Below are 12,025 nucleotides of genomic sequence, written 5' to 3' on the forward strand. Positions count from 1 at the left end.
ACAGGAAAGATTTTTTTCCAATGTCTAACCTAAATCTCCTCTCTTCGAGTTTAAACCCATTAAACACACCTGAGCAAAAAGCCCTACCCCAGCTTTTTTGTTGGCTGCCTTAAGATATTGGAAAGCCACTATAAGGTCACTTCAGAGCCTACTCTTCTCCAGGCTGAACAACCCCAACTTCCACAGCCTGTCTTCATAGGGGTGGTGCTCCAGCCCTCCTGTCATTTTTGTGGTTCTCCTCTGGACACACTCAAGGAGCTCTGTGTCCTTCTTATGTTGAGGACTCCAGGATCGGACACATCACTCCAGGTGGGGTCTTGCAAGAGCAGAGTAGAGGGGGAGGATTGCCTCCTGCAGCCAGCTATCTATGCTTCTTCTGATGCAGTCCAGGACACAACTGGCTTTCTATTAAGCTTCTGGTCCAACAACACCCTCAAGTCCTTCTCCTTACAGTTGCCCTCAATCCTTTCTCCTCCCAGCCTGTATTCGTGTATAAGAGTGACCTGGATGCAGAGCCTTGCACTTGGCTTTCTTGAGCTTCATGCAGTTTGCACAAGCCCACTTCTCGAGCCTGTCAAGGTCCCTTTGGATGCCATCCCTTCCCTCCAGAGTGTTGACTTCACCACACGGTTTGGTGTTGGCAGCAAACTTGCTGAGGGTGCATTTGATTCCACTGTCCGTGTCGCTGACAAAGATGTTAAAACAGCACAGGACCAAGTACTGACCCTTAAGGAACACCTCTCACACGGCTCCATTTAGGTGCTGAGCCACTGATCACAACTCTTTGGGTGTGACCATCCAGTGAGTGGTTCATCCATCAAATCCATGTTGTTCCATTTTAGAGATCAGAACATTGTGTGGGACACTGTCAAATGCTTTGCACAGGTCCAGGTAGATCACAGAATCACAGAATCCTAGGGGTTGGAAGGGACCTCGAAAGATCATCTAGTCCAACCCCCCAACAGATGATGTCTGTTGTTCTGCCTTTGGGTGATATATAATAATAGGAGTAATAAGGTAGGAAACACTACTTCCAAAGGCTATTTCTATTGTTTTCCATGCACAGTCTGTGAATAAGAGCAGTATTTGCCTAAGTCATATTGATAACTTACATTTTCTCAGCAAATTAAATTAATGTTCTTAAAATTTACTGAGTGTGCGTTGTGGATGAAATTTAAACTAAGCTACCTTAAACTATCAACTATCTTTGTGCACATATGAGTAGTTGTTTTGGAGAAAGAAAATATTTACACTGCTTTGAAACCTCTTTTTAAAAGACTGCAGTAACATCTTGTATGGGTTTGGGTTATACATGCATAACTCTATACTATCTTAATATGATAATATCCAAGATTTTAATGGATGGAACAAAGGTTGTGAGGCGTCTATTTCCAAGTAGCAGCCATTAAATTAAAACAGAGTATATCAGGCAGCAGATATGAACCCAAACTCTTTATTTTTTTTAAGTGCCAGGTATGATCTTCTGCATAGCATATTCAGTATGTGAACATGGAACAGGATGTATAGATGATATATCTGTAGTTGAGTGTCATGTTGTGTATTGGATTTATCTCCTCCTTATAGCTATACTGTGCTCTCTAGTTGTATGTTTCTTGGACATAGGAGCATCACATTGTATGTGTATATTTTCTTATGAAGCCTTGAGAAAACTCTCATCCTAAGCCTTTGTAGTGCCATGGATCTGCAGACTTTAAAACTAAATCTGTTGACAATTTCCCAGACACAGAAGCAGGAGATTGTGGTCTTGAAGGCATGGAGGTATAAATGTATAGCTAAACTGAAGGCTATATAGAGTCACTCTTAAAAGTTCCCTTGCTTATTTGCTGACCACTGGATAACATTCTCTCCCCACCTGCAGTAAACAGAGATCTGTGTCTTAGTGGATTAGTCCTAGTTTGTGCAGCATTCCTAATGTACACATACCCTTGAACCTGAAAGTTAATGAAAAGTTGGATTGTGTGGTATTCTTTATTGTTATACCTGGCATTTCACAGGTGACTTTCATATCAATATGAGATGTGTTAGAAAGCCCAAGTTGTTCCACTGGGCTTGCTTAATATTAAAACAAACCTCTTCATACTTGTGTATTATGTAGCTTCTTTTGTACTGGTGTGTGGCCATTTGTTCTCTGGTCATGCTGCAACTATACAAAAATGATCTCCTTTGTTAGTTTAGTCTTCTCCTCTGTGATGCTGAATCTTGCCTGTAACTTTACTTGTTTATTAGTTAATAGAGCAGTGTTCAGAATTGTGTTCCTACTGTTACTTCCATCTGTCTTGCTTTATTTTAATCAGTAAAGAGTTTTGTTTCACAGTTTGACACTGTTCTTTCTTTTCCTCAGTTAAGAATATCAATTCGAGACTGGAAATTAAAGCAGTTGCTTCACTTTTATGTTAGGTTGGTGCTTCAGAGAATTAGTTTAAACGCAGAAAATACTCTAGAGATCTAGAAAGTGTTAGGAATAAGCCTGGATACGGAGAAGTTTGGGCACATGTGGAAGAATAGAGACTTTTGCTCCCTGAAGCTTGTAGGTGAATTCAGTTAACTTAAGGCATTTCAAACATCAGGAAATGAACAGTATTTTACATCATCACAACTGAAACAATTGTGGAAAGTTTAAAGAATGCTTTTGAAAGCAGGGAATTGGCCTCAGTAAGGGCTCTATCTTAGGCAGCCACAAAAGTTGGAGCCTTTTAAATTAATATCCCTTACCCGAAATCCTTCTCAAGTGTTATTGAGAAAGCTGAGATAATGTTTGACAAGCATTGTGTTAGTGCAGCATTTCAGATCTGTAGCTAAGTCATCCTTTGCAGAAGCAACATGAAGGCTGGGGGACAGTGGTGGTTTGGTTTTACTTTTAATTTATTTATTTATTTAATGCATGACTGAACAACATTGAGCAATATTTATCTAAGTCTTGGCACCAAATTAAACTCCAAATTTAAATGTGTTTGGTCAAGAAAAATAGCAGAGACCTTAAAAATAAGTATTCTCAAAGTAAATAATTTTATGGCAAAAATGACGTGGTTTTTAATGCACAAAAGATATGCTAAGGTTTTAGAGATTTATGTATTAAGCTATTGCTGTGGATTCAATAGCAGTTTTGTAGAATGATTTGCTAAATATGAAGACAGTGCATTTATAATTATTAAACTATAATTCTTTTATTGGATTACCCATATATGAGTTTTTATGGCATTGCCTGTACAGTAGTGATATCAACTTTACCTTTAGAAATTCTGTGCCTGCTTTGTAAGTATATTACTGTGTATGGGTTGGAAATGGAAAATTACCTTTTATTGACTTGTAATGATAAAATATTGCCTATTCTTTAATATTATTATTTGATATAAAACATGATTAAAAATATATAACAGCCTTTAAGAACTACAGGAAAACCACATGTTTATCTGTTCATCTCTCTTTGAAGTTTGTTCTATAATTCTGACTAAGTCTGATAGCAGACAGTAGACTAAATGAAAATTTGTGGAAAAAGGATAAAACTGAAAATGAAAGCAGAGGAAAGGGTTTTTTTTTGTTTTTTTCCCCTTCCTATGGATTTGAAATTAATCTATTCTGTTCCTTACTCCACATGACTATGAAATGTGTGATTAATATAGAGCCCACTATTTCTAAGAGATTTAAGTATCTTAAATGGAGTTGGCTCTAAATCAGATGGTACTTCTAAGCCCAAGGCAGTGCTTAACCTGTAATTACTGCAGTGTCACATCTTGGAAATTCTAGCTGTTCTGTGTCCCAGTGGATATGCATTTTCGCCCTTCTACCAAAAGGCTTATGTGTTCCTTTACCAGTGTGACAGTTTCCTCTGCATATTTACTGCTCTGGGCAAGATTGTGTTACGTTGACAAATATGTTTTAATATGACATGAACAAATTCGAAAAAAAAAGGATTTGAAGTGCTTAATGATTCTTGTCAGTATATTTTAATATGCCTCTCATAAAGGCTACATTTGTTTCCAGATCTTTAACTTTCAATCTTTAAAATAATGAAATTCTTTTCTTTGAGCTCTGAGTTCCACATTTGCTTCTTAACTTTTGTATTTACTGCATGTGTTGTTGCACTGAACATTTGCTGAATTTCCCTTAACTGATGTGACATTGCTTTGTTTCTTGTGAACAATGAAATAACTATAAGCTTACTGTAACTAGCATTCAATAGTGTGTATTTGCTTCACTAATCTCTGGCCTTTTTTGCTAATGCTGCATGATTGTTCAACCTGGGGTATCAGGACGCTGCATTGGGATACTGATCCATCAGTTCTTCAGCTCCACTCTGATTCCGATCTGGGGTATTGCAATAGATTTCTTATATTCTGTCTTTCATGTACTTATGGATAATAATAGGTATAAGAGCTTATTTGTTCCTCAAGTTGACTGCTCTGTAAATAATAGACTTAGTGCATGTCTAGACTTGGTGCAGTTTGTCTGCAATGGAAAATATTATTTAATATATGCAAGATCCTACTTTCTAATAACAAGACTTACTCATGTTTTTCTTTGAGTCTTTCTTTGGCAGAATGTAAACTTTAACTTCTTTAAAATAAAAAGCTTAGAATAACTATCTAAAAACAGTAAGCTAACACCTCTAAAAAGGTTTTATCACTTTTATCTCAGGAGTGGGGTGAATAATAACTAAATGTGATATGAAAAAATTGATTTTGGATCATTGCAGTGTTAGTGCAGTACATAATGAAATTAGCTTAAGTTACAATGACCTGAATTAATGTTGCATGTTTTTTTTTGAAATACATTATCCATTGTAGTTTGATACTGGATATAGCTGTGTTCATGGGATCTTCCATAAGCTCATGTCAGAAAGCTCAGAGGTTTTCAGTATCGTATTCTAGAGTAATGTATTATGAATAAATCACTTGTCAGTGTGTGAGTTTCAAATTAGAGAAGCAGTTTTCAAATTAGAGAAGGCAGTAAGTTTAAAAGGTCAAGGAAGTGCTTTTTCCTTCAGAATAGCCAAGCTGTTTTTTAAGCTTTAAAATCCTAGAACCATTGCTGTACAAACATGACTCATGAGCAGATCTGTTCCACTGAAAACAGGGTTATGTCAGACATGTAGCAGTACCCTTGTCAACCAAAAAGAGCAAAACATTAATGCTCTTCTATAATCCAAATACACATTTTCACATCTTGATTTTTTACAGATGTATAAATAGCTGCTTGTTTTAAATAATAATCAAATATTTGTTATAAAACATGTGACATCTTCAGAGTGAAGTTTCCATTGGATTTAAGTTTAACTAAGCAGAGTTGTGACATGATGACTTGGGTATGCTTCTAGGGAAAATGTGAAGTAATTCATTAAGGTAAATATATTTTTTTTTTCTGATTGCTCTTTTAATTTTGTTTAGGCGTGGACCTGTTAAACTTGGAATGGCCAAAATTACACAAGTTGACTTTCCTCCCCGTGAAATTGTTACATATACAAAGGAGACACAAACACCTGTTATGACTCAGCCAAAGGAAGGTAAATGGTTAACTTACTACTACCCAAGTTTGTTTTTCTTTAATTATAATAATGACAACTGACCCAGTTAGAACCAGCACTTGTGATCTTAAAACTTAGTAAGGTAGAATGAAGGTTGATCTGTAAGACATTTGATATAAATTCTATTATTAAGTTTATATAGGTCTTCCTTAACAGTGTTACTGTCATTCTGCACCATGTTTAACATTACTCATTACTAATAGATGGTATTTTCTCACTCATAGTAAATGTTCAGATCCGATTTAGCTGACAGCTGATAAATAGCAGTTTATAATGTCATGCAGTTATGGCATTTAATAAACCACACTTGATTTACTTGAAAGCTGTGTGTCCTTCAGCTAGTTTAGCAATTAAAACCCTTAGCTTTTTAAGAATTTGATTTTTTTGTACTTAGAGCTTATAGAAGCTTGTAAAAGAAAGAACTAATTTTTTATTAACCCATGCAGTTTCTGTTCTTGGCAATTGAACATATGCTTTCATTGAGTCATGACTTGTTTGCTGTATTAGAAAATAAATTTTTTCATAGAAAACATAGTTGGCTAATAAATTTGCATTTCAGTGTTGAAACCTTTGAATTTAGCTGCATTTGAACATAATAATCTTGATCTACTTTTGAGGTAGTTCCACAACAAAATCTATTATTTGTTTAATATGGCTGACTTTGAGTCAGTGTCTTTGCTAGCAATTTAGGACCTAATTCTACATCCATAATTTTGTGGTTTCTGCTATTTAGTATCTGAACTCTTTTGGTGTTTATGCAAGGAGGTAAAAGCATCTTTTAAAGCACAAAGAGAATACTCAACAGAGATCTTACGCTGGTGTTTCCAGAAACTGTATTACTTACCTGAAAGTGTAGTGCAGGTGATAAGGAGTGCTCAGTGTAATATGAGTGATACAGAACTGCAATGCAGAATGCAGTCTTATGCCTTGAAGTCACTTTGGCAAGTTTAACTAGATGTAAACAACACTGTGAATGAGTTTAAGCAGGGGGCAAAGAGAAGGGAAAAGAAAGGACATAAATTGCAACAATACTGTGTGTTGAGAAATTTCCTCTTGTCTCTGGCTTCCCTGTACAAGGTATTGGTGCAGCTTTGGAACACAAACCAGATCTTTCAGATGTCACTATTCAGGGAACCAGAATAAGAGGATATGCTTTTTCTCTCACTTCATTTCTTTTTTATTCTTCATTTTATTTGTATCCCTGCACAGACAGGTATTTTGAGTTTTGGTGCTTTGATTTCTATGATGCCCTTACCTCTTTTATTCTCTAATCCTTGAGTTGTTTTTCTTCCAGCTGACAGGTTCATAGAATCTGAAGACGGTCCATAGTTTGTGTGCTTGAAGAGTTTTGCTTCTGCTGCTTGCTGTCAGTGAAAATTGCCTGGGATTGTACGATCTTAGTTTCACACTCTGTGGATAGGCTGTAGTTGAGGTTTACTCTAGTAGAGCTCAAAGGCAGGTCATCTCTATTTCTGTATTTACTGGAAATAATCTCAATACAGGTGTTGTCTCCTGGTCCATTCCACCTTAAAAATAATACTTCATTGTTATTTTACGTACGTGTACCTCACATAGGTCACTGAAAGAGTGGTCAGGCATTGAAACAGGCTGCCCAGGGAAGTGATGAAGTCACCCATCCCTGAAGGTGTTCAACAAACACGTGGACATGATGCTTCAGGACACGGTTTAAGTGGTGTGGTGGTGTTGGGTGGTTGATTGGACTTGATGATCTTAGAGGTCTTTTCCAGCTTCATGATTCTATGATTCTAAATACTAAGTAGATGAAAACTGGTGTTAACATAAACCAGCTGCTAATTGTCATGGAACTGTTTATAGAAACGCAAATGAAATGACAGGTACATAGGGGAGATCTCATGTCCTCAGAGTTGGCCTTTGGAGGTTGCTGGTTTTGATTCAGTGTAATGAACAGTTAAAAATTTAAATAATGAGTAGCTTTCACCTGACCAGTTCTGGCTTTAAAAATGCTAAAGGTCACGCATCTCAGTTGATAGAATAGTCTACATTCAGTAGTGGAAAAATCCAAAACAGAAAAATTCTGTAGTTAGAGAAGGGAGCTAGACTAAATTAATTCATGTGTTCATGCTTCTATATAGGGCAGACTTGTTGCACCATCCTAGACAACATTCAGATTAGAAGTAAACCCACACACACACATGCATTTGCAAGGCAGTGTGTGTTTGAGGCTTCTTAGCTGCAGCTGTTTTAAGCCAGTGATCCCCTCCATGTGTAATGAAAGAAGGACCAGTTTGCATGCAGGCCTAGATGCTAGAATTAGAATGTGACCTCAGTGCTAGTGGCACTGTAACCTCTCTGTGCTAAGACAGAAAGTATCACTTCTGGAATTCTGACTTTCCCACATTTCTTCACTCCCAACCCTTTTCAACTTCTTTCTAGGAGACAGCAAAAGCAGTTTCAGTAACAGGGATGATGGAATTCATGTGTGAACTGTGGTCTTAATGTTCAGCAGGTTCCATGTTGGCCACCATGCAGTCTACTGTTATCATTGGTGCAAATTTTTTTTCTTATCTGTACAAGAAGCTTTTGGATGATGCTCCCAAGCACATGGTGTGATCCTCGGGGTGCCCTACACAGGGACAGGAGTTGGACTTGATCCACTTGGAGTTGTTAATCCTGAAAAAGAAAGGCACATAGAGGAGTATGATTCTGCTCACCTGTCACAATTAAGGCTATTCCTGGGCTAACAGGATACTTGTTATTTAGTGCTGCTGTACTATTTTGTGTGTATGTGCAGTCACAACTGACTGCAGACACTGTTAGTGCATTTACTTCACTCTTTTGAGGAATTATCATTCCATAAATCTCCCAAGACACAGAATGGAAATATTAAGCATTTTTATCCTTTTAATTCTGACTTGCATAGAGTAGTAACAGTTGGTATAAAGGATTGGATTCTATGACAGTGAATGTAGCATTTTTACATTGTAATATTTTAAAAAGAAATATCGGACTTTATATACTCTTGTATTATTCTATATATGCCTTAAGTGTACAGTGAAATATGAAAAACTTGATATGAAGACATTCAGCTTAACAAAAGCTACCCATTTCACAGATGATTTAACTTTGATTAACCTACTCTGCAGCAACAGATTACTCAGACAACTGGAACTCACTCTATAGTGTTATTGCTAGGTGGAGCCTAATTTACAGCACTTTTTTTTTTTTCTGTCTTGCCAAAATACATCACAATTTTTATGTTAATTCAAAGTAAAAATTCGGTGTTGCATTAAACCTGTTTTTTAGCATTCAGTTACAAGAAATTTCTCACTATTAAAGTAGCTGCTATTTTTATGCAATCTAAACTGCTCAGTTTGTAACCTTACATCCCCTGTTTGCCTCTCAGAAACAGAGTTAATACCTTAGCATATTCTAAATATTATTTATCAATATATTGATGTGACAGTCTCATTTCCTGTCTTCATGGCCTGTCGACTTTTCTTAACCATAGCACCCTTTTTAAAATGTATCTGATTTACTGACAGTTGAAGTGCCAGTGGGTACAGTCAATAATGAGCAGATAAGGGTGAAATTAGTCCTAAAACTTTTAAGGTTTCCAGATTTATGACTTGCAGTACCCCACTGTATCATGGGTTCTTGACTTACCAGATGCAGAACTTTTTCAGCAATTATATGTCCAATCTTTCAGTGTTTGGATGTTATATTACTGCTATGCAAATTCATTGCAAGTACCAGCACCTGGTTTATTTTTAAATAATTTTAAGGTGAAGAAAGGACAAGAAAAGTAATTAATACCAACATTTTCTATTTCTTTTGTTCAACAACTTCATGCTGCCTTTTTTATTGTAAACTTTGAGAAAGCATCCTAGTTCTAGATAACGAGCTCAAAAATTTGTAGTTGTGGGGGGTTTATTTGGTGGTTTGTTCTTGGTTTGGTTTGGTTTGGTTTTGTCTTGTTTTTCTCCAGATCCCCTAATGAGAAAGTTTGCATACGACTCCTCTTTCTTTAGAGTAAAGGTTGTAGATTTATGTAGTTACAGATGAATCACAGTGAGATGACATGTTCCATTTCAAGTCTGATACTTTGAGAATATTAAAATAAGTGCTGTATCCTGCATTTAAATGCAGTAATATCAGCTGACTGTATGCAGTGAAAGCACTATGAAGGAATTTAGATCTCTGTATAATATATGCCATTTATGTTTCAAACATAAAAAGGCAGGAGCAATCAACTATATGATCTTTTGAATAAAATATGTAGATTAGAAGGTCACTTAGCACTAAGGGGTTGACCATCTGCATTTGACAAGAATTTGACTCCTGTCACTGAAAATGGTACTTAGAATCAGTGTAGTATGACTAATGGGGGGTTGGGCTGAAATTTCTAATTTGGGACGTTCAAAGCTAGCATAATGTATCCAGGGTGACCCAAAACCAAATTTCTGAATTTGAACACATCATGTAAAGCTGCTAGATTGATTGGCAGGGTGAACAAGAGGGGATTTTAATCCAAGTGGCTGCAATGTGAATATGCGGTTCTGTATTTGTTGTTCCTAAAATCATGTGTGTTAACTCATATTACATTTTTTAATTAATCAATGTTCACACCTAGAGTGTGCCATTCTTTAGAATTGCTACAAGTTATACAGTTTTCGGATTACTGGGCTGCCGTACGTGTGAATCCATCTAAAAAGGAACAGTGTCTTTCTGTTTCTCTGCGTGATTATTTTGCCCAAAAAAGCTTTCATTTTTTTTAAGTAGCACAAAAGCTGTAATTGGCATGCTTTGTAAGGAAGTGTCAATGTGCAAGAGAGTGGAGATCACTAAGAATTCTTTTACGCGTTCTTTCCCCTTTGCACCACCGCCTCCTCAGCAGGGTCACTGAGATCACTAGCTTTTCTTGAAATGGCCATTTTCACTGGCAGGTGCATTATACCCTGTATTTTCAGATTGTTTTTCCATTCTGAATGTTTGGCAGGTTGATTGCTCTGGCTGCATTGACGGAGAAAGGGCTGACAAATGCGGTTGGGCTGGCTGAAAAGACAGTGATTACTGTTTTCCTTTGTGGCTGATTGAGGCCCTTGAAAGGAAAGATTTTAACCTTCACCATTTGGTTCAAAAATATGAGCATATATTGAAATCATTCATGCCATTTATCCTAGTTCTGTAAACTTGTCAGAACGTAAAAATCGCTCAATTTCAAGTAATGTAGGATTGGCATACGTCATTATCATTTTGATTAAGTTGGAGTTTGTATTATTGTGTGCATTATACAGTGTCATTTAAAGCTTTCTTTCCTGCAGGTACGGTTATATATTTATTGCCTATACTATGGAGTTAGAAAGATTTTCAGACCTCTTTAAACCTATCACTATGTGTGTGGTTTGGCAGCTGGTATGGCCTACAAGCTGTATTTTGTTTGCAGGGTAAAGGCTTGTCTGTAGACCTCCTGGAGTGCTGGTAATTGCACAGGCTTGCCATTGGGGAAAGACATGATTGGAAGCAGTCAGGCAGAAAAATGTTGTGCCATCCCATTGCCACCTCCTAGCAGAGAGACAATCCTAGCAGTACCATCTGGTTGTTGCTATCTAGTCAGCTGGCCTGGCTGCTGGGACCATGGCTTGGCAGCTGGTTCCCATCCCTTGACCACCCTTTTCCCTCCCCCCCCCCCCTTCTTATTTTTTTGTGTGTGTGGATTTTTTTTAAAACTTTTTTTTTCTTTTTCTTTTTTTTTTAGATAACTTTGAACATGAGTCAGGGAGATGGCTGCAACAAACAAGCATAGTTAGTCCCTGTTGAATACTGTCTCATTACTTGTGATGAGGCATGCAGCAGACTCCTGCTGCCATTCCCTTATGAACAGATGTCATAGCTATTTAACCAATAAAATAATCTTTTCAGAAGCTTATTCTAGAAAGCAGACAAAGAAAAGCCAGGAAATGCATATTCTACAACACTAACTAATTTATTCTCTGGTTTACAGTATTCAAAGAATAAAATGTAGATAAACAGAAAGTGCTGTAAACCTTGTCAGTATTCCCAAACACTAACATTTTATGTTGTTCATTGCAATTAGGGAAAATACATTTTGCTGTAAAGTTCTCATTGCCAAACATGATACAGATAATGAGACTTGCATTTAGAATGACAGAAAAAATGTAATCTCCTTGCTATTGTCTTTAGCAAAATTTGCCTCTGAGAATAGCAACCTGAAAGCTAATGTAAGCCATCTTCATGCCATGTGAAGACCCATTAGACTCTGGTTTTGGATCACAAGTAAGCAGCTGCTCTGTAAACTATTTTAGACATTTGATTTTTCTTTATGCTGCAGCATTAATGTGTTAGTATGTTACACAGAACAACCACCTACCACATGCTTTTGTATGGAATCATAAATGCTTGCAAAAGAGATTTCTACTTTGGGTTCTTTAGAATTTCTTCTCTCTCTTCTTTCCGTTCACACAACTACATAATTCAGTGCAA

At 36.8% G+C, this 12,025-nt stretch overlaps 1 protein-coding gene across 4 annotated transcripts in view; it reads left to right on the forward strand.

Annotated features, from left to right (window-relative positions):
• The window catches only part of DYNC1I2 (dynein cytoplasmic 1 intermediate chain 2), a 31,244-nt gene that overhangs the window by 8,148 nt on the left and 11,071 nt on the right, over nucleotides 1–12,025 (forward strand). For 3 of the 4 annotated variants that reach the window (XM_008505114.2, XM_030454237.1, XM_030454238.1), the window contains exon 5: nucleotides 5,406–5,521. In XM_008505114.2, coding sequence (XP_008503336.1) covers nucleotides 5,406–5,521 — 116 coding nt within the window. Of the gene's footprint in view, nucleotides 1–4,271; nucleotides 4,332–5,405; nucleotides 5,522–12,025 lie in introns of all 4 variants that reach the window. The other variant, XM_030454239.1, reaches the window with a different exon arrangement.

The sequence above is a fragment of the Calypte anna genome, chromosome 7, assembly GCF_003957555.1.
Source record: "Calypte anna isolate BGI_N300 chromosome 7, bCalAnn1_v1.p, whole genome shotgun sequence".
In the NCBI taxonomy this organism is placed as follows: domain Eukaryota; kingdom Metazoa; phylum Chordata; class Aves; order Apodiformes; family Trochilidae; genus Calypte; species Calypte anna.